At 42.8% G+C, this 22,232-nt stretch overlaps 1 protein-coding gene across 2 annotated transcripts; it reads right to left on the minus strand.

The window, feature by feature from the left end:
• Nucleotides 1-355: 355 nt before the first annotated feature.
• Nucleotides 356-21,210, minus strand: PKN3 (protein kinase N3). Of its 2 annotated transcripts, none has more exons than XM_055820342.1 (22): nucleotides 21,073-21,210; nucleotides 17,545-17,809; nucleotides 16,837-16,985; nucleotides 15,200-15,329; nucleotides 14,935-15,086; nucleotides 14,354-14,549; nucleotides 13,857-14,048; nucleotides 13,486-13,595; nucleotides 12,851-12,994; nucleotides 11,804-11,879; nucleotides 10,658-10,844; nucleotides 9,912-10,023; nucleotides 7,477-7,550; nucleotides 5,907-5,973; nucleotides 5,222-5,313; nucleotides 4,681-4,857; nucleotides 4,530-4,592; nucleotides 3,895-3,971; nucleotides 3,185-3,327; nucleotides 2,807-2,914; nucleotides 2,150-2,230; nucleotides 356-1,240 (listed from the first exon to the last, which is right to left on the minus strand). In XM_055820342.1, exons 1-22 carry the CDS (start codon nucleotides 21,091-21,093, stop codon nucleotides 1,028-1,030), a joined length of 2,829 nt encoding a protein of 942 aa, XP_055676317.1. In that variant the 5' UTR covers nucleotides 21,094-21,210; the 3' UTR covers nucleotides 356-1,027. The 2 variants fall into 2 exon arrangements, with proteins under 2 accessions (XP_055676317.1, XP_055676311.1); XM_055820336.1 differs by having other exon boundaries at nucleotides 17,545-17,827.
• Between the last annotated feature and the right edge of the window lie 1,022 nt (nucleotides 21,211-22,232).

A 22,232-nucleotide genomic window follows, 5' to 3' on the forward strand; every position in this document is an offset into this window, starting at 1 on the left:
AATTTAAGAGAAGAAAATGTATCTTGTCAAGTATAATTACAAGATCTGTTACCAGGGGCATGAAATCACCTTAACTTACTGATTTTCCAATATTAACACTGTCATTATTTAGCTATCCAAAAAAAGACACAGAATATACACATAGATAAAATCTGTGGAGAGACAACTTGACTGCAGTCATTTGTATGTGACAGCTGATGACACCATGCAATATGCACACAGATGAGTGAGAAGGAAGGAAGAAAGAAAGTATTGCTATTGACATTCACAAATAAAATCCTGCCTGTTGAGCAGAATGTGGCTAGCCCTGATCTGAAACATTCGGCTAACATGAAAGAGATGAAAAGCTGAAATGTCATTATAAGGAAAGGTATCTTTTATTAATAATAATAATAAAAAAGCATGTGCAAAGCTGTGGTGGTTTTATATCATTAAAAACAACAGCTAAGTTTCAGCATCCTCAAAAGTAGAGAGAGACTCCTTTTCCTTAAGAGAAGTCACTTGGATCATTATCAAACCCAAACGTCATTGTCTTGGTAGTGTTAAAATCCATTCCTTCTCTGGCATGCACAGTTATAACTGGAAACGGGCATAAAATTGTTACAAACAGGGAATGCTTTTCTAGAAAACAGGTGAGCAGCGTCCATTCCCCCTGCTACTATGCAACTTTAAAAAGCCGTGCTACCTACTTAGGCTTTTTGCAAAGAGTAACCTGGGTTGCGAAGATTATTTGATTTCTCTAAGTTCCACTTAAATTTCAAATTTCCATCTATATTCAATGCAGCAAAAGATACATCCTGTCAAACACAAATTACTCCTTACAGATAACTGATATCCAGTATCCCTCTGACAAACGAGGCTGAGAAAACCACAGCAGGTTAACTGAGCTTGCAGGGCACTCTCATCCCGGGGTCATCAGCACTACCAGTTCTACGAATTCTGTTGACTTTTCCATTGCCCATGCCAAGTCCTCTCTACGCTCTCTCAAGGTGGTAACAATCTGTTCATGTTTCTTACAGCACAGGAATCAAACTTCTAAAAGGTGTCTGGAGACAAAGTCAAAGTCCTTGAAGACAGTCTGCTCCTTATGGGTTAGCAGAGCAACCTCCTCTGGAGGAGTAAGGATTGGCTTTTGTGATGTGAACTCTTCATCAAAATTGCTAATGTCGGTGGGATCTCTTAAAGTGGGCACAAAAGGGGGCTTCAGAGTCCTGGCAAACAGGGCATCCCAATCAATTTCCTGTAAGAGATGGAAGTGAACAGGCCAGATTGACAATTATGAAATGTGAAAGCAAGAGGGAGGATTACAGCCTCCCTTCCAGATCATTTGCAACATGTCTTTTTTCTACTAATTCACACAAAAAAAAAAAAGGGGGGGGGAGGGCAGAGAGAACTGAAAAAATGCTCAAAACAAACAGCATAACAGCATAGTCTGCGCAGGCCAGGTAGTACAGAGATCCTGTACAGTCTAAGGCTGTTCTTCAAAATACCAAGAAACAAAAGAACAGATCAAACTATACATAGGAGGGACAAAACCAAAAAGTGCAGCTGTGGCCAAGTGGATCTGTGGACTTCCCAGCAATTTCTGCTGATGTCCAAGTTCTCTGCCTCCGGCGCAAAGCCAGCCAGGGGCTATAAGGCCGACAGCTTCTGGCAGACGGGTACTGACAAGGCGGAATGGTGACCCTGCTGCCTGGAGTAGGTGTGTACCCTTGACCCAAAGCAAATGTGTCTCTAACCTCAACTTCTCTTAGGATTCACGTACATCCTGCAAATGCAGGTGCCATCAAATAGACCGACTGGTGGTCACTGTCATCACCAGACAGCATCTTTGACTGGTGCAGTTTGATTTAAGAAGGGATATTTGTTGATGGTTCAAAAGGTAGATATATTTGTACATAGAAGCAGGACAATCAGAAACAACAAACTGGCTCTGGAAACTTACAGGTCCCAGAAAATGTGCTTTATGACACGGGGGATGTAATTTCAAACACAAATTGAAACACATATTCCTGACTAGAGCAATAAGGCGCAACAGAAGCCACCACTAAGATCTCACTGATAACTCATGGAAACATGCCTCAGTACCAACAGCAAGCATATCAATCTCTGCTCTAACATGAGGGGGAGGGGTTAAGTGAGCTCCTACCTTAAAAAAGGCCTGGATTTTAATCTCTTCTGCATCTTTTTCCCCTGCTCCCAGTCTACGCTCTGGACATTTCCGAAGAAGCTGCAGGAAATATCAGTTCAAAATTAAACAACGGGAACAAGGAAGAACAGAAATAATGTTCCAGAGAGAAAAACAAGAAAGGAGATGGACTGACCCCTCAGTATCTTCTCATTCTCACTTTGCAGCAAGGTCATAATCTGCTAGTAATAGCTCAGACCTAGTTCCTTGTAAACAACTTGCCAACATCAATGAGATACCCGCTATAAACCGCATGAAGCATCTCATCTTAATTGTGCACCTGTGACTACTGTGTCACAATTCAAAAAACCAAATCAAGCCATCCCCACTGAATAACTCAGACATTCCTGCCCTTGACTCAACACTTCTCCATTTCAGACTTAGCAGCAACAGACCTCAATAAGAAGTCTGCTTAGTCACCCTTAGACAAAAGAATAACACTTATATAAAGAGAAGTAAAGGAAAAATATGTGTAAATCTTCAGTATTTCCTTAGTATGTGTAGGCAGCTCCAGGTTACGCACATAAATGTTATCGGTCCTAACAGAGTCCCCTCTGGATCCACTCATGCAGTAAACGCAGATTCCTCAGGCTCCCAGAGACCCATCAAACCCATTACCTTACGGATTATAGAAAGTGCCTCAGATGAAAGGAATCGTGGATACCGGACTTCATCGTTGACAATACTGTCAAAGACTTCTTCCTCATCATCTCCAGGGAATGGTGACTGCAATTGTGACATATTATTATTTAATACATATAGCACTCATTCCTTACTATTAAATAGAGATGAGAACAGTGGAGGGCTGTATGGATTAACTAGTATTTGGCAAGCACTATGAATCAGAAAAATGTAATTTAACTACTAATAAATAGTTGTCTACATTCAGTAAAATTTTATCTCAGGTGGTCGGGTGCTATGCTCCTCAAGACTGCTCAGGGAGAACAGTCTTGTTCTTTCTTGGAAACCGACTTTCTTGGAGAAAGATGGCCTTACCTCGCCAACAAGCATCTCATAAATGAGTACGCCCAGTCCCCACCAGTCTACTGCCCGAGTGTAAGAGATGTCGGTCAGGACTTCTGGAGCCAGAAATTCAGGGGTGCCACAGAAGGTGTTTGTGCGGTCTCCAAAACCTATTCCTGTAGGAAAAAACACTTTGGTAAATGTCCAGCACACATTGCCAAATGCATCACACGCAGCCTCACCTTCTGAAAGCCAGAGTTTATCACGATAGTCAAATGCTGCTAATGGGGCAAAGGTTCTCTTCAATGGCTGTAAACGTCAAATAGGAAGTACGAAACCTGAGGCCCCTAACAACTCCAAATAAGAAATACACAGACAATGCTTAAATAAACAGCAAAACCAAGGAAACTCCCTGCAGATTCCATTGTTCATTCACTCAAACACACATTTTGTAGTACCCTATATTCTGGCTCTTTTGAACAAACATGTTGTGAACTCCTTCATAACTTTCCTGAAGATTAAAGGACAAAGTACTCTTTCCAAGTTCATCATGGCCAGAAAGGTGAGGGGGTTTTGTTGTTTGGTTTGTAGGGTTTTTTTGTTTTGCTTTTGGTGGGTTTTTATTTTTAAGATGGAGATGAATACAAGTTACCCACAACCGTGTCAGCACCTGTATTTGTGAACACATTACTAAATCCCAGATCCTAAACGGGTTCAATTTCAGCTTCACCAAAGTCACTCACCTTCCTTACACAATCCAAAATCTGCAATCTTCACAAATCCTTCTGCGTCTAAAAGAAGATTATCCAATTTCAGGTCCCTGCAGGCAAAGGAGAGGAAAGAAAATGGTAGGTGAAGTCTGAGGATTGCCATCCAACATCTTGCTTTGCAAGAGGCAGAAACTAGACGTTAATGAAGATAATAAAAGCTAAATTGAGTGAAGTCCACATTTGGTTTAAAATCATGTGTTACTTGGAAGATTCCCCTTAATTTATTGATATTTTCCTCTTAATGACAGACTCACAAAGCAGCTTGGAGCTGCGTGGGGCTTATTCATCTGGAAAAAGAGCATCCCACAACAGTGTGACCAATTACTTGACTATCACAGTAAAAAAGAAAGCAGTGACTTACAGGTGACCCCTAGAATGTATTGACAGGTCACAGAGGATTAATCACCTGCAACATGTCAGATGAATAGCTTCTAGATGACTTTCTTTACTGTAAGCACGATGAACAAGCTGATAAAAACAGCCGATGGGGAAAATAAAGACAGACAGAAAGATTAGAAACCCAGCAAGACAGTGAGCTCCAGACACTACAGGACAAACAAACTTTCAAGTTGCTGAACTGTCTTATGCATGATTCCTTGCTGCATTACCTATAAACAATTTTCTTCTCGTGCAAGAACTGGAGCCCCAAGACTACGCAGGCTGTATAAAACCTAAAAGAGAGAAACAGTTATCAGGAAATATATACAAGAATCAAGTTAAAAATTTATAGTGCCTGAAACCAGACTAATTCTAACTCACTGTGCCACATGTTCCGGAAAGATATCTTCATGTATGCGCATCATAAGATCACCACCTGGAGTATATTCCATCACAAAACAAGCATGATGAGGTGTCTGGAAACACGCAAACATGTTCACAAGGAATGGATGATCAGAAGAATTGACCACTTCAAATATTCGCTTCTCACAGTTCAAGCTGCCAGGATTCAAAGAACAAAAACGTCAATGTTAAAACTTGGCAGAAAAGCCTGTTTTGAGAAAGACAGGATGAAGAAGAAAATCTTTACATCTTAAGTTAGAGAAATAAAAAACGAGGGCTAATACAGTATTTATCTTGAATACTTCCAGTGTTTCAGAGTGTTCTTCAGGTGTTATTCTACCAGAAGCTAGAAAGCATCACTGTTACAAGTTCCCTTGTGCCTGACGTTAGTTACCCAAGCCTTAAGGTCACATTTAACCTTAATAGTGCCATGACCAATACAGATCGTACCTACTCACATTTGATTACAGGTGTGTTAGTGTAGCATCTGGAAACAGTACCATCTCTAAACAAAGCTCACCTATCAATTTCATCTCTCCTAATAATATCTTTTTTCTTCAAGGCTTTGATAGCATACAGCTTCCCAGTTGCCTTGTATTGGGCCAGCAGTACCTGAAAGACAACAGAAAAGCTGTACTTCAAACAAATCTATTATTTCCCTATCAGATTGCTTCAACTCCCATTGACAAAATTTCCAACCACTCTAGTCATTCTCAAAACCAAGCTCAAGAGCTCAAGTAACTCCAAAAATGGAGCACTTTTTACTGCTCCTTGTGCTGCAGCAGTCCAGGAGAATGTCAGTGTAAGTTATATTCTCACAAACAGCACTATCACAGCTGGCCCAGTGCTGTTTGTGAGCACCTCAGAGTGCTCACAGCAAGCAACTGCACACAGTTTTTGGGAAGGGAGCTATTCCACTAGTAACCACCATGATAATGAAAGGAATGGTAATTGTGTGCTTTATGAAATGACTTAGCACTCCCAGGATGGTTTTCTCCAGGCTTTGAGGCCACAAATCTTCCAGAGTTTCGACTGTTAACGACAATTATCATCTGCTTGTGTGGTTGGGCTGGGTTTGTGTCACATATCTGCGTTGCAACAAATCTCTTCTGTACTGCAACATTTCTATTCAGACTGAGGCAGAGGCCCATCTTCACAATCACAGTCCTAGTGCCCCCTTCCAAAAGTGTACACTTCTACACTACCTTCCCAAAGTGGCCACGTCCCAACATAGCAATGCAGTGAAAATCCTCAAGCTGAACTGTCCTTTTCCTGCAGACAAAGAAGAATTGCTGAGACAATACCCAAAAGATGCATAAACAGATAACAAAGGAGCATGTATTAGTGTTAGGGGAAGAAGCTCTGTACAGCAAAAGGAAAAGCAAACAGCTGTGTCAACCACACCTTGCCTAAGCTGAAATCCTGAAAAATTAGGCTTGCTGCTGCTGTTCTGCCATGGAAGAAAGGAGCAGCTAACCATAAGGTGAAGAAACTGCTCCCAATGGCAGCAGTCTGACTTCATCTGTACTGGCAACAGGAGCAATAATACTGACTCTGCAAGGCTTACTCTCTCTGTTACTTCCCATAACAGCATCAGTTCCCCTCCACCCCCACCCCTGGAGCAGTAAAATCCAGTTATGCCTACAATCCTTTTGGCAGACTGAAGAGCAATTGTGTTAATCAAACATGAACACGTATATCAAGTGCTAGTAGGACAACAGCGTAAGGAGAACAGAAGTTCTCAAACAGGAATTGGAAACAAAACACAGTGAGACAACAGACATAAGATGTTGCTGGTAAAAAAGTAGCTGAATAAAGAGATGCTATAGAACGTTATGTCAGCCACAAGGTGTTACCAAGGAAACCAAAGCTGCAGAATTGCTTGGAAATAACTAAAAAAATACCAAAACAAAACAACAAAATCAACAAACAACCCACACCCCAAACACTTTGGTCCAGGATCATCTTTAAAAGACAGCAGACACTCCGAACTCTTCCAGTAAATGAAATGAAGGGCTAAGTACCTACTCATGAAGGACTCAACTCCCTCCTCAGCCTTCTCTGAGAGAAGGCAGATAGGTGCCTGACTGTATCCTGACTACGTGGTTTTGAAGATGGGACCCCCTCAAAAGTGATGATAAAATTATGAATGTAATTCTATGATCTGAACTGCAAGATCAGCTTAGATTTTGCTATTTGTGCTTTTTCAGTCAATATTTGTTCAACAGTAGTGTAGTATTTTTTTTTAATTTGGTATCTTTACTGCTGTGTATCTTTGTTACATACAAATTGTGTACATAAAACTGCCATAGACTATCAACAAGTTACTATTTAATGCTTCCCTACATAATGAAAGGTAATGTATCCTGCATATCAATAGAAACAGTATGAGGGATGCCAAAAGTGTTTCTGAAATGTATTACTTAGGATGCAGACACATCTAAATATGCTACACCATAAAACTTCCAACACAAGGAAACACCTGAAGACAATTAAGTCACTTTAGTAAAATGTAAAATCATCTATTACACTGTAGTGTACAGTCTATCAATAGGCTAAGTATTGGGGTTAATAAACAGATAAAGGTGCAGTAGACACTTGGACAAGCAAAATTCAGAGCAGACTTGTCACGGTATTGTCTGCACTCAGCACCAAGAGTCTGCTGCTGAGAAACCAAAGCATACCCGGAGCAGAATTTTAGACTGCATGCTCAAAATTTCAGTGCAGTGCCTCTTTAATCTGTGATCCAAGACAGCCCATGCTGTCTATAGTTACCTTGGAGATGCCAGGATTGGAAATTCTGTCATAGCAGAGCCGCAAGACTTCTCAACATGCAGCCTCTTCAGACACTAGGAACAGAAAGAAGATTACAGTGTGTCATCCTCTGGAATCACCAAGTCAGACCTGAACACCCACGGCCAAATTTTCTTCTCTGTCATGATCCAGCATAACCACAGACAAGTTCTTGCAGTTGGTCATCGCCTCTGCTTGGGGCGAAGCAGTTTGAAAGCAGATTGTCTGTGGTCACACAAAACTATTCCCACGTACAATATTTTTTGATACGTTCAAACTCCTGAAAACAAACACTTCTAAAAGTCTAGGATAAAACATTTCCTTTCTAGAAAAAAGGCATCCCATGTCCCCAAAAGACTCACAATGATCAAAGAACGCAGTTTCCTGTGTCACCAAAGCCACATGAGAAAGGGTAACGTGTGGCAGAACACAGGTCATTAACCATTATACTACTCAAAGCAATTTTCCTGCTGCTTCCTGTCAGAAAAGTAGAGCTCTTCTTGGCTTTGCCCAGTTTCTTTAATGACAAAGAATTTCTTCTGGTCCTAAAAGCCTGCTGACCCTCCTTCCTTGCTTTCCTGTGCAGTCATCTGTTCTGTATTCTTGCCCTGAACTTGCAATGCTGACCTACCTCCCATTTTGGTTCTCCAAGAAAAGCAACTTATAATTTAAAAAAAAAAAAAAAGAACAAAAAAGAACAAAAAAGAACAAAAAAGAACAAAAAAGAACAAAAAAGAACAAAAAAGAACAAAAAAGAACAAAAAAGAACAAAAAAGAACAAAAAAGAACAAAAAAGAACAAAAAAGAACAAAAAAGAACAAAAAAGAACAAAAAAGAACAAAAAAGAACAAAAAAGAACAAAAAAGAACAAAAAAGAACAAAAAAGAACAAAAAAGAACAAAAAAGAACAAAAAAGAACAAAAAAGAACAAAAAAGAACAAAAAAGAACAAAAAAGAACAAAAAAGAACAAAAAAGAACAAAAAAGAACAAAAAAGAACAAAAAAGAACAAAAAAGAACAAAAAAGAACAAAAAAGAACAAAAAAGAACAAAAAAGAACAAAAAAGAACAAAAAAGAACAAAAAAGAACAAAAAAGAACAAAAAAGAACAAAAAAGAACAAAAAAGAACAAAAAAGAACAAAAAAGAACAAAAAAGAACAAAAAAGAACAAAAAAGAACAAAAAAGAACAAAAAAGAACAAAAAAGAACAAAAAAGAACAAAAAAGAACAAAAAAGAACAAAAAAGAACAAAAAAGAACAAAAAAGAACAAAAAAGAACAAAAAAGAACAAAAAAGAACAAAAAAGAACAAAAAAGAACAAAAAAGAACAAAAAAGAACAAAAAAGAACAAAAAAGAACAAAAAAGAACAAAAAAGAACAAAAAAGAACAAAAAAGAACAAAAAAGAACAAAAAAGAACAAAAAAGAACAAAAAAGAACAAAAAAGAACAAAAAAGAACAAAAAAGAACAAAAAAGAACAAAAAAGAACAAAAAAGAACAAAAAAGAACAAAAAAGAACAAAAAAGAACAAAAAAGAACAAAAAAGAACAAAAAAGAACAAAAAAGAACAAAAAAGAACAAAAAAGAACAAAAAAGAACAAAAAAGAACAAAAAAGAACAAAAAAGAACAAAAAAGAACAAAAAAGAACAAAAAAGAACAAAAAAGAACAAAAAAGAACAAAAAAGAACAAAAAAGAACAAAAAAGAACAAAAAAGAACAAAAAAGAACAAAAAAGAACAAAAAAGAACAAAAAAGAACAAAAAAGAACAAAAAAGAACAAAAAAGAACAAAAAAGAACAAAAAAGAACAAAAAAGAACAAAAAAGAACAAAAAAGAACAAAAAAGAACAAAAAAGAACAAAAAAGAACAAAAAAGAACAAAAAAGAACAAAAAAGAACAAAAAAGAACAAAAAAGAACAAAAAAGAACAAAAAAGAACAAAAAAGAACAAAAAAGAACAAAAAAGAACAAAAAAGAACAAAAAAGAACAAAAAAGAACAAAAAAGAACAAAAAAGAACAAAAAAGAACAAAAAAGAACAAAAAAGAACAAAAAAGAACAAAAAAGAACAAAAAAGAACAAAAAAGAACAAAAAAGAACAAAAAAGAACAAAAAAGAACAAAAAAGAACAAAAAAGAACAAAAAAGAACAAAAAAGAACAAAAAAGAACAAAAAAGAACAAAAAAGAACAAAAAAGAACAAAAAAGAACGGGGAGGGGGGGGCGGGAAGAGATATGCAGCACTTTTTGCATGATGAGATGCAACACAAACCACAAATTCTGAATCACTGGAGATCAGCTAGCTAATGAGGCGGCACCTGCCTAAAGTATAGTTAATTTCTCCAGTAATAAATAAGAACTGAGCCTTAAAAGATACCAACCAACAAAGAAAAGCCTCCCTGTTAGCCTAGATGATTACCGGAGAATCTGCAGGAGACAGTGTTGATTCTTTGGAGTTGGCCATCAGAAAAAGGCGTGGAGGCTTGGGTGGAGCTTCATCAGGAACCGTAAGCTTAGCCACAGGAAAGTCGCTGCATTGGTAAGACAAAATTGAAGGAGATTACCACAGCGTATTTAAACGCTTAGCTACCTACCTTTTGAGTGCTACACTATGCTAGTGGTTGGGGTACATGTAACCTCATGAAAGAAGAGCGCATTTTTACCACAACAATCACATTGTGACCTTGCATAGACTTTAGTTACTATATTGGTGAAGACATTTGATGAGGGGGATTCTCTTTCCTTTACAGCACGTCTTTCTGTGTATATAAAATAACTTTTGAAAATCTGCTTTTGGGTGAGGGGTTTTTTTTGTATCACTGCTTGCAACCACTGTCATGGCCACGGATCTTACTGCAGAGGAAAAAGAAAGCTGCTGAAGTTCCCTTGGCTCTGGGACACACTCACTGCTTGTCAGGACAGCAATTCTGAAAATCAGTCTGACCACTAACACTAAACCAGGGCTAGCCACAGTGTATTGAACACCCCACTTAAAACCACATCATTTCAGGCACCATTGGCTTTTCTTAAAGCCCTGAATTAAGTTCCACAGATATTTTTCTCATCAGTATCTTCGTCCACCTTAGTAAGGTGCAACAGAACGTGAAGTTCTATCCTACAATCTGTTCCAGAGTGCTATCCAGCAACACTCAGAATATGACTTACCTACTCAGTTTGGAAACTGAGTCAACGTGACTTTGCAGGGGAACCGGAGAGAAGTCTGTGTGCACAGGATCATGAAGTGGGGGACTCAGGGTGCTCATGGAACTACATGGAGGGAGGAAACTCATCATCAATCGACCCCAAGCAGCAACATTCATGTTCATTTGAGGAGCTCGGAGAAATTCCTTCCCTGGAGGAGTCAGGGTCAAAACACCAGTGAGATGACAACGCACAAACTATAATCTCCTGTACCATTTCATCATTGTTTCCACCCAAACACCTGCGGGTTACTCAAAAAAAGGTAGCCCACCCTAGGGTGAATGGGGTTTTTTCCAGGGAAGAAAGTTTAATAAAGATAATGATGAAACAGACCTACTGTTTCCCCTAAGTTCAGCTCCATAAAATACCATAACAATACTCAAGTGGTAATTGCATAAAACATTAAAAATTTATTTTATTTTAAATCAGGTTTTCTTCTATTTCAACACTGCATTTTAATCATGCAGCCTGTTCATAGAAAGTTTCTGAAACTGTCTTAAAAGAGTGAAACATTTGGGATGTTTTCATTATTTGTATTATTTCCTGAAGAATATAAACATAAAATCTCATTTATCCCCACTGCCAGGACTTCTCAGTATGTAAAATCCTACCTTACTCAGCTTCACAAAAAGAATTCGCAGGCGAAAAAGATAGTTTGAAAGTATTCTGGTCCCTAAACTATTGATCTGAGATGCTAGCTCTAGAGATTTGACAGATAATCAGTAGCCTGTTCATGCTACAGTCTTCTATAATTCAGAGTTTTCCAGAAAACCTTCCAATACCTGTTCATCAGTAAACACATTGCTAGTTAAATTAGTACAGCTTGAGTCCTGGATCTTGCTAAGAAGTCTGTTAAATGACTAGGAATTATACCTTCATAACAATGTTAATTGTGAATAGAAACACCATGCTGCAGCCAGGCTGCACTTTTTTTGACCAAAGAAACTTTCATGTTCTAATAAAACCTACCTACTTACACACAGTAATTAGCAAGCATTTTAATATTTCACAAACTGAATGGGATAGCAGTGCATGCCAGCCTGCCTGTGCAAACCCCTGCCCTCACCAACACACCTGAGAGAGTAAGTAGCCAGTTCTGTAGCAGCTCACCTTTCTGTTTGGGGAAAATGCGTTTCTGTCGCTGCAGTTTTGGCTTCCTCTCAATGATGGGATTACTGAACATCACCTGTCAGAGAAGCAAAAGGGATTTGTCAGGATTCTTCGTTTATGCTGTGAACAAACTTTCACACATGCCTGCTCCCTCATCAAATTCTCCATTCCCATCTGCATGGTAAGTTAGGAGTCACTCCCATAGACTCCAGACTGCATTATTCTAGCTTCACCCTCTAAATACCTGTTACTTCAACTATGGTTTTAGATGTTTGCATTTTCTGCTACCTGAAATGCAGAAAACCCCCAGAATTAAGACCAATTTGTATCCCAAACAAAGTGAATCTAATTTGTAAAGCCATGCATAAAGAACACATCCATCTGTAGGGTAAAAAAAAGTAATACTCTGTGGTAGAGAAGTAAAAAAACAAAAAAACCGAAAACCCTCACAAAACAAACTCACAAAAATCCAAAGTGGCAAGGAGAGAAGGCAAATTTTGGTACATAAGGTTAAGATCCTACTTTTGGAAAGATAGCCAGAGGAACTTTCATCCCAACACAAAGGAGAAAGTACTGCGGCTTTTAAGGGATTATCTGGGTGATCTCTTCATTGATGGTACTTCAAACTATTATTAGCCTCAGAAAGATGATTAAATAAGCATACCCAGAGGGAATTTGGATATCGCATTCTAGAGTCTCTGTGATTCAATTCTGACCATTAAGCCATATGTTTAATTAAAGTGTCACTGATGACTCATAATGAAAGCAAATAAAAACCAACGGATTACACAGCACACACACACATATATAATTACAGGAGAGCAGCTGAAGAGTCACCCTGGGCTATGGCATGTGTACATCTATTATATCATGTTGTTCCTTATTCTTATGTGTGATACTGATGCAAAAGGATTTCGGGTGTCATTCTACCCTTCTAGACTATTGCTCCTTCCATTCCTTGTGTTCTGGGTTGGACAACTGCTTGTAGGGCAGGCACCCTAAACAGACAAGAGTTCTCTCAAAAAGAAACAAAGCTTACATTTATACCTCTGCAAAAAGCATTCCTTGGGGTTCGAGTGAGAGACACATCCCGTGACGTTCATTATCAAGGAAATCATCCAAACGTAAAAACTTCACCGCACATAGTTCTCTCCAGTCTCTCCAATAAATTGCAATTTCTAGCTCACGAGACTGGTGGGATGGGGGAGTGGTGGGGGAGAAAAAAAAAAAACAAACAGAAGAGTTACATACTGCCCCATGCTCTGGAAATGGCATGCACATGCTGTTGTAAAAATAAAAAAATCAGTAAACTAAATAGTGTGCCTAAGAAACTTCTTTAATCCTTCTGTTCCCTGCTTTCTCTGATGTTTTCAGCTCTTCTTAGCCACGGACCCTCTTGGAGATGGCTGTCTTGGCTCTCCGTTTCAGAAATTCCTGACAGCCACTTTGCTGGTAAGATGAAATAAAACTGCTCAGATAAGAAGAGCAGGACAACAGATGCTGTTCAGGCTCTGCCAGAGATGCACTGCCTTCAGGAGAAGGCTAAGATAACTGACACATAAAAGGACATAGGGACAGCAGCAATATAGAGTTGAATCAAGTGGAATGGCAGCTAAATGAGCAAATCAGGTAAGTTGAAATGGAAACCCAAACACAACACAGGGAACCTGGGGCAGACTTACCCGGTCTAGCTCAATGACAAAGCTCTGGTCCCATGCCTGATTATTAACCAGTCCCCAGTTTGTTTGGCCAACCACTTTATTGTCCACTTTGAGCACAGCAAGTACCTCATCTGGACAAAGGAGAAAACATAGATTACAATCTCTTACCAAAGAAAATCTCTCATGATGAAAGTGAATATCCCAACCAAATGTAATTTCCAGGAGAGTACTAGGACCACCAGGTATAACACAATTTATTCTCTCTCTTCAGTTTTGCAGAAACCAGGTTTCTTATAATGACACTCATACCAGGCTAACCTAGTACCGTGACGAGAAGCCCCCATGCTCCCACATGCCACTCACAATTCAAGAGGGAGTGCCCCCATACTCACTACATGGCTCTTCGCTCCGCAGGTACTTTCCTGCAACACTACGACCATGGATACCCAAGCCAACTCGTGTTCGTGAAAGGGACCTCAAATCACTCGGGCTGCCACAGATGGGAGAAGAACTAGTCATTCGGGAACGTCCTGGAACATTTTCCAATAGATCCTGACACCCCATCAGTCTCACTTCCAGTGTTCCTGAGGAATTTTAGGACAGTAAGAATATTATTATGTAAACAATAAAGTGATTCCAGTCAGCCTGTCCTCACAGGGGTCCAATAATTTCTTAGATTCGTGATTTCTTGGTTAATAGCTCAAATCTACCCCAGATTAACAGGCTGCAAATCCATACAAACAGAAAGCTCTGGCTAGCCTAGAAGACATAAATCCAGTTCCTAGAAAACCAAACGTTCATATAACAAGAAGCATTACAAAGAGAACAAATGCAACTCATCTCTCCCTCTGTCCTCCTCACAACAACATGCTGTGCAGGATTCACATACCTGTAAGGGCTGTAGATTTGATGACTGAAGTAGGTTGGATGCCACCATGCTGAGCTCCCAGGGAGGAAGTATTTATTAGTTCCTGCTTGATGAGTGCTCTTTTTGGATGATCGGGAGAAAGCTCACTAAGTTGATGTTCCAAGGACAAACGCAGCAGGTCAATCTTCTGAGATGATTCTTGCAAACGACCCTGAGCCTAGCAATATGAAGTAGAATGGAAAGCAGGCAGAAATTTTCAATGTACAGCCCCAGTCCAGGTACTATTAATCCATTATGAACTACTAGAGTAAGTTTCAGAAATGGCCAGATAACATCTTACTAATAAAGGAACAAGGCATAATATTTTCCCATAGATACTAAATACCCCATCAGTGTCACTTCTGACCTTCCTGAGAAATTTCACCAAAGCGAGGAATGTTATCCCTAGAAGGGAAAGTGAACCCAATCAGTCTGTCCTCACACATGGACAGGAACTTTCCAAATTAATAACTCTTGGTTAACTACTCAGTCATGCTAAATCACTGAGTCATGAAACCATCCTCTTGAGAGGATGAGAGAGGAAAGCCCGAGCAAGTGTTTACCTCAGCCAAAAACTTGCGATCCTGTACCCGATTCCCTCCTAGGATCTTCAGCACATTTTTTGCCCCCTCAGCTACAGCAGCTTCAATGCGCAGGTGATGTCTCAGCTCCTCAATACGCAGCTCCAAAGCACTGATGGTGGTCCCCATCCTCACTACCCATTTGGAAGATAAAATATGGTGAGGATGAAAACTGAGTGAGTATCGTGGATCTCAGGGCTTCGGCTGTATCTGTTCAGGGTGGTATCAGTTACTTAAAACACCTTACCTGCTGGATCCACTGTATCTTCCATCCCTCCTGTTGACTGAGATACTTTCACAATGTGCATGCGGATTATTTCAATCTTTGTCTTGCTGTCCTGAAGCATCTGCTGAGCTGTAGCCAGCAGCTTCCGCTCCTGCCAAAAGCAAAGCATAGGCAGAGAGAGAACCATGCTCATTAAAAATGGATTATGATGAAGTATTCACATATGATGTGACGAGATGGTAGCTAAAAGAAGGGTCATAAATGATTCTGAAATGGCATACGTAAGCAGTTATGTAAAGGAGACATCGCTGAGGATCAAGGACTTTTATACTATCTCCATTTGTAGAGGGAAAGGACAGGTCAAGGACATGTCCAGTTAATACCAAACCTTGAGCCTTGTGGTTCACTGGTTAACTGTGCTTACAGTGTTTTGTGAGCAGAGGTTCTGAACGCATAAAAACATCACAACCTTTTACACTGCTGGTCTTACTGAATTAGGCTTCATAGTAAGCTTGGATATTTTTTTTTAATTATTATTATCCTTTGACTTTTAAATAGGACAATGCCAAACTCAAAACATGGGATGCATATGAAACCAGTAAACCTCTGAAAATTTTTCTCAGGTAAAGAGATACCACATGCTGTGCTCTATTCTAAACAATCTAGTGATATCAAAACATCACGTCAACTCAAGTGCACAATACCAATGCTTTTTAAATGTTCCTCAAGTCAGTGACCAAATGTACCTCTTATACCACTCTTACTAACTTCCCAGGCTTGGAACAGTTTTTCTAGAGATAGCAGTCCTACCATGTCACTTCCTATGAGATGCTTTTCTCTGGCTCAAATCTGCCTCTAGTCTAGAGTCACTATGAGCACTGAGGTCAGATGCCTCTACGCTGGCACTCAGCCAGCTTAAGTTAAGCACCTAGACCAAAGAAGTAATGTAGAATCTGTAGCTGGTAGGGAGAGGTGGATCCTTCCAAAGCGTTGTTCATCTGTTCAAGAATGATAACACAAGCTACTCTCTAGGTACCTAGCACTTTCCACTGAGACTACATAAGACTACATGAAAATACATGGCTAAATTAAAACAGCATGTTTCCCAACTCTGTCATTAATACTACTAAGCAACACTCAAGAGCAGAAGCACAATCAGCATTTGCCATGTAAGAACTGCCAAAAGGATCAAAACTGCTAGACTATGCCCGTCTGTACGGTCTGATAGCTCCCGTCTCACAGTGATCACCACCACATGCTTCAGAAAAAGGCACAGGCAAAAAAAGGGCCAAAGTGGAACAAACTACACTTTCAGAAAAGCCTTTCTCACAGCATCCAGTAAATACAGACTGGATTAAGCTCTTGGCAAATGAAACATCTGCCATCCAATTCCTTTCTGATTCCTGCTAAATTCTTGAAATCTGTAACATGTTGCAGGAAGTCTAACGCACAAGTGCAGTATTGGTTGCCCTGCACAGTAACATGACATGCTGTCTCTATGCTGAGAACCAAAATGCAGAGCTAGGATTCAGTCAAGCAAGCTTCACAAATTAATTTCTTTCACACACCAATTATTAGAGAGGTTTTGTGTATGGACTTTAATTACAGGTTTTGATCCAGGAATCCAAGTTCCCAAATGGTCGCTTATTTCTGCTTACCTTGGACGTTGAATACATTTGGATCATGTTCTCAGCTCCTTGTTTCACTTTCATTTCAACATGCAGCTGCTTTTTCAGAGCTTCAACCTTCCTTGCCATGGGGTCCAGGTTTCTTTCCCAGAGACAAGAATCTGGAGATACAGATCCATCTGCACAAACAATGCAATCAATACCGTTAGTCATCTCTTCTGGTGTCACTTCACTGGGTTATAAACGGGTGACTCTATAAAAGAAGATTAGGCTATAAAATAAGGTTAAAAAAAAGGTCTTGTCTACAAAACTGACTGCAAAACACCATTTCAAATGAAGCTCAAGCTCATATCCGTAAATATTTCTTAGTTTATCAATGAACCCGTCCTAAAAGCACTCTTCCAATTTTATACTCACTCATTCTGTAGGACATTTGGATGTTCAACTGTCCAGAAACTCTATTCAAATCTCTTCAGTTCTGCCTACAGCCCAACCCTGAATATTGCCCGTGCTCAGCACTCTCAGCTGGTCCTCTCTCTATGCTCATCCCTCATGTTGCCTCCTTTCACCTTTACTGCCTCATTCTCAACCTTTTACTGCACAGATCATTTCAGCTAAATACCAGCGGAAGAAACTCCTTCTACTTGTAAGCCCTCTTGTAAGATATATCAATTCAATATACATAAATATTGAAGCACTATAACAGAATTTTCCTGTCAGTCATGATCCAAGACCTACCTGCCTTACTCTCCTCTTTGTCTGTTATTACAATCCTTGCGTTAAGCTCCTGAAGTTCCCAATGTAGTTGCTCCAGTTTTCGGTTGGAAGCTTTCAGCACATGCTCTATATGAGCAAGATTCTTTCTGTCTGTTGTCGCTTTACGCAGGTTTTCTGCTCCCTCTTTAATCTTCAGTTCCTTCTGTATAGCGCGGCGAAGTAGTTCCTTCTCACCCTCCAGTTTTTGCTGGAAGCTTGGATCCATTAAGTTCACACCATTGCCCAGCTGCAAGAGACAGCTGCCCTGTAATCAAGCAGCGTTGGGCAAGAGGATTTCAGAGATAACACGGTTCAACCATTCACACGATATAGCAATACCTTCATTCCACTCCTTCATTTCATTTAGAAACTGGTTCACACATATTCTAAAGCCAACCTTTTCACCAAAGTTTCAAGACCAGACCAACATTTAAATTGCAGAGGACAGAACACAACTTTGATCCTGACATGCCTTAGTTTGGTTTTAAACCATAATGGTGAAAAACCTTCATCTTACTTGTCTCCTTGATATTTAATATCTACACAAATCTTTGTTCTTCAAGTATCAAAGCCCAGCTAGTATTTTCCCTTGTTCTGATTAGCATTAACTTTTACTAGTACGATGTTGTAGATACAGATTTTTAGCTGAATATGTCTTGGTGCTGACTGCTCAAAGACACGTCTCAACTAACCTGTCAGAGCTTTTTAGGAATGTCATAAGCATGCATTAACTCTCAGCTGTTAGCCCTGAAGAAGAAAAATATAAAACCTACAGCTGTTTCTACAAATGAACAAGCAAACAAGTAATCTTAACGTCCTTCAGTATCCAAAAAGGTAAGCAGGCTGTTGTCTCAATTTCTGTTCTGCTTGTGATTTACAGGCAGTAATGCCACTTTAAAACACTGATTATTTTGAGTTGCATTAGCAGCATTCAAGCTTGCTCTGGGCTTTGTTTTACATAATTTTCAATACTACTAGTTCTACTCATATATGCCTCATCAACAGCTCTGGACAGAGATGCTCTGTTTGCAGACTCAGGACATACGCAGTATAGGCAGCAGCAGTATATTTCACTGACCAAATAAGCACTGGACTCGGAGAGGAGCTGCAAAAGCTTTATCCATGAGAATGCTACACCTAACACCCTAAGACAGGGGTCCTCAGTCTTTTTAACCAGGGGGCCGGCGCGGATGCAGTGGCAGGCAGTCATCTGCGGCTGCTTGGTTTCCCCCCCAACCCCCGGCGGGGGGGGGGGGGGGGGGGGCGGGGCGGGTCTGTAAGTACCAGGGGCTGGATTGAGGACCCTAGGGGGTCGTATCCAGCCCGCGGGCCATAGTTTGAGGACCCCTGCCCTAAGAGATCCAAGCAAGAGGTTCTGTTTCTCTCTTCAGCAGGAAGAGTGGCTTTAAGGCATTTAAAGCAACTAATGTATTAATAAACTAACATAAATAACTCGCCATACCCCTGCTTACATGCAAAAGAAATGGTCACACAGTCAAGCTCCACTACACTAACCAACTTAATGTCACACAGCGTGTCAGTGACTAAAGACAGAACTCGGGAATCCTGACTTGCTTTCACACTCTTTAATCAGTTGACCACATTTCCAACAATAAACCACACTGGTTTTGGGTTACTTGTGTACATTACTGCACTTTAACAGTGTGCTGCGCATCCAAAGCCTACGCTGCTCACACAGGAACAAGTATTTAACCAAAGACCCAACCAACCATTCTTGATCAGTTTTTGCTATGATTTCAGTCTAACAACAAAATAACTGAAGAAGAAGGAAAATGAAATAATCTGTTTTAAAGTTGGCCTAAAACCAGGCTGGGCCTGCAACAGATACACCATAGCCAAAACAGGAGTTGTTCATATTGGTAACAAAACAAAAAGATTCAGTTTAACATCCTGGTTCTAGGAAGTTCTCGCCCAATTAGTAAAGCCAGGAACTAAGCCAGAGCTTTGAAAAACATCCAAAGTTTTGTGAGGAAGAGCTTGAATCATGGAGTTCCTGAGTCACAGGCAACTTTTACCAGCTCTAAGTTGGAAAATCAGAAAGCTCTTTATCCAGTCTGTATCAAGTGACTGGAAGGAATTCATTGGTTGCAATTCTCATTTAAATAATTAGAAAAAGCATACATATTTATTTTCTATCCAAACTAAGCAAACGGGTGTAAGCAATCCACCCCCTAGACCAGCTCAGAAAAACGGAATGAGCAGTGGTACAAAAGTCATACAGATAAAGGGTGCTGAATATGGAGACCTGGGTATCGATTCAGAGAACAAGTATCGTCTGAGCAGTTCTCAGATCAATTGTCCTCCAGATCACGCTGCCAAAAGCTAGTCTGAATACCAGTTAATGCACCATGCTAATTTTCTAAATATATTTAGAACGCAAGCATGGCATGTTTTACTGGGTCCTTCTTCCCCTGTATGGATCAGAGTGCCCTAACACTGGCACTGCTTGCACCAGGAAGATAAACATTCTATTATCGAGGAGGATGTGAAAGCTGAACCCGCATTTGGGTTGATCCATTTCGCATTCTCAGGAATCCGAGCTGTGTCAGGACGCTGGCAGGGCCCGTGCCGCTGCTGCTCCGGGCTCCCTGGGAGGGTCAGCCCGTCAGGGTGCATCTCCAGCGCAACCCCGAAACACGTCTGCAGCTTGCAGAGAAACACCCAGAGCAGCCTGCTTTTGGTACTCGTAGCGGGGCTGCCGGAGCTCACCCAGCGCTTGCGCCAGACCGGTGCCGTGCCCCAGCGCCTGGCCTGCTCCGGAACGGGCGCGAACGGCAGCGGTGCCCGGGCCGCGCTGGGTGGGCGCGGGGCAGCCCGGGGACACCCCACCCCCGGGCCACAGCGCGGCGCCCGGCTCCCCGCGCAGCCGGGGCAGCCCCGGCCCCAGCCCGGCCGCCGGCGCCGCCGTGATCTGTCGGTTCCAGGAGCCGGAGGCGGCGGCCGCCCTCCCCGCCGACTCCCCAGGGCGCCTCGGCACGTCCCCCGCAGCAGCACCGCGCTGCAGCGGCGAGGCGGCGCCCCGGCGGCCCTGCGCGCTCCCCACGGGAGGAGGGAACGGCCGCGGCACCCGTTCCACAAAGGGCCGTTTCTCCCAGCACAGAGGCTGCCCGCCCGCCCGCCCCCGGCTGCCCCGCGCCAGCCGCAGCAGCCGCCTCGCCCCCCGCACCTCCTCGATGCCCAGAGCGGGTTCGCTCAGCGGGCACCAAGCCTGGCCCGGCCCCCGGCTCCCTGAGGCGAGGAGCGGCAGGCAGCTTTAGGGGACCCCACCTGCCTCGCGCAGCCTCCCCCGCCGCCCCGGGCCGCGGCCACAGCGAGCGGCGGCCCCACTCCCCTCCCCGGGGCCGCGGGCTCCTGGCGGAGCGAGGAGCCGCGCCCTCCCGGCAGGACGATAGACGGGGCCCCTCCGCCCCTGCGAGCCCCCTCGCCTGAAGCCAGGCGCTCCTCGCCCGCCCCGCTGCCGCCCCTCTGAGCCCTGGGCGCGGCACTCACCTGCGGGGTCCCCGACGCCATTGCTGCGGCCGGCGCCGCCAGCAACCGGCACTTTTTTCAAACTTCAGCCTTCCCGGGCAGCGGCCTGCCGCCGCCAGCGCCCTCTCGCGGGGTGCGGCCCGGCGGGCGGCCCTCGGGGCGCGGGGCGCGCCCCTTCCCCGCACGGCGCCCGGCCCTGCTCCGCGGGTCCGGGCCAGCCGCGGCTCCCGCCCCTGCCGGGAGGCTGTCCCGCTCCCTCCGCCCGCCCTGAGGGGAAATGCGCAGCTGGGACCCGGCCGGCATGGCGGCGGGAAGCGGAGCGGCGCGACAGGCCGGACGCTGAGGAGACTGAGGTACCTCCCGTGCCCCAGCGCGGACACGGCCCTCCGCGTCGGGCCGCTGGGGAGAGGCGTGGCCGCGGGGGGCCGTGCGCCGGGTCGGGGCTCGGTAACTCGGCCCCGCGCGGTTCCCGACGCCTCCGGGTGCCGTGAGGAAAAGCCCCCGCCCGGGCCCAGCGCGCTGCGCCGCGTCCGTCGAGCGGTTTCCAGCTCCAGTTCCCCGGAGTGACTCGTTACCGGCGTGTGTTGGCGGGGGGAACGTGCAAAGCGCAGCTCCGCCTCAGGCAGGATGCTTCCCGGCGGGGCCGGGGCCGTTCCCAGGGCCGGTGCTGGAGCGACTGTGTCTGCAGAACTGTCCCCTGCGTGCAGGACCTGGGCCTCCAGCTGGGCACCCAGGTGAGAGGGGCCCTGGCGAGGCGGCAGGACCCCCAGGTGCCGGCGTGCCGGGCAGGGCTGACGTGGCGTGTTGTAGGCCCGGCTGAAACCGACGGAAAGCATGCTCACCGCCTTCGGGGGGTAGAGACCCCCGCTGGCAAGATCCCTTCCCAGCAGTACCATGTACTACTGTTACTGCACTGGTACGTACGCCTTTCCAGTCTGCACAGCTTTGAGTCGGGAGGCATCCGGAGGTGATAGTATTCCCATGTACAAATCTAGACATATACTAATAAACAGATTTTTTTCCTTTTATTTAATTAGAACAGGCTTTTTTAGTGTAAGCATTTTGTAAACAATCTGCAGCTGAATAATTAGTAAAAGGAAATCATGAGAAAATGTGAAATTTAAATCTAGCTTAAAGGAGTGGAATTAATGAAGTCTTAAACGTCTACAGAAGCTTTGACC

Source organism: Falco peregrinus, chromosome 1 (genome assembly GCF_023634155.1).
Source record: "Falco peregrinus isolate bFalPer1 chromosome 1, bFalPer1.pri, whole genome shotgun sequence".
NCBI lineage: Eukaryota > Metazoa > Chordata > Aves > Falconiformes > Falconidae > Falco > Falco peregrinus.

Bases quoted from the DNA above. Each gene is read 5' to 3' on its own strand.
- PKN3 (XM_055820336.1), bottom strand. From the start codon at position 21,093: ATGGCGTCGGGGACCCCGCAG. The intron at 5,974-7,476 runs GTAACTATAGAC...CTTTGTCTGCAG, and splicing joins CCAATCCTGGCATCTCCAAG to GAAAAGGACAGTTCAGCTTG. The intron at 4,858-5,221 runs GTGAGCTTTGTT...GAATCCTGGCAG, and splicing joins AGGAGAGATGAAATTGATAG to CTTGAACTGTGAGAAGCGAA.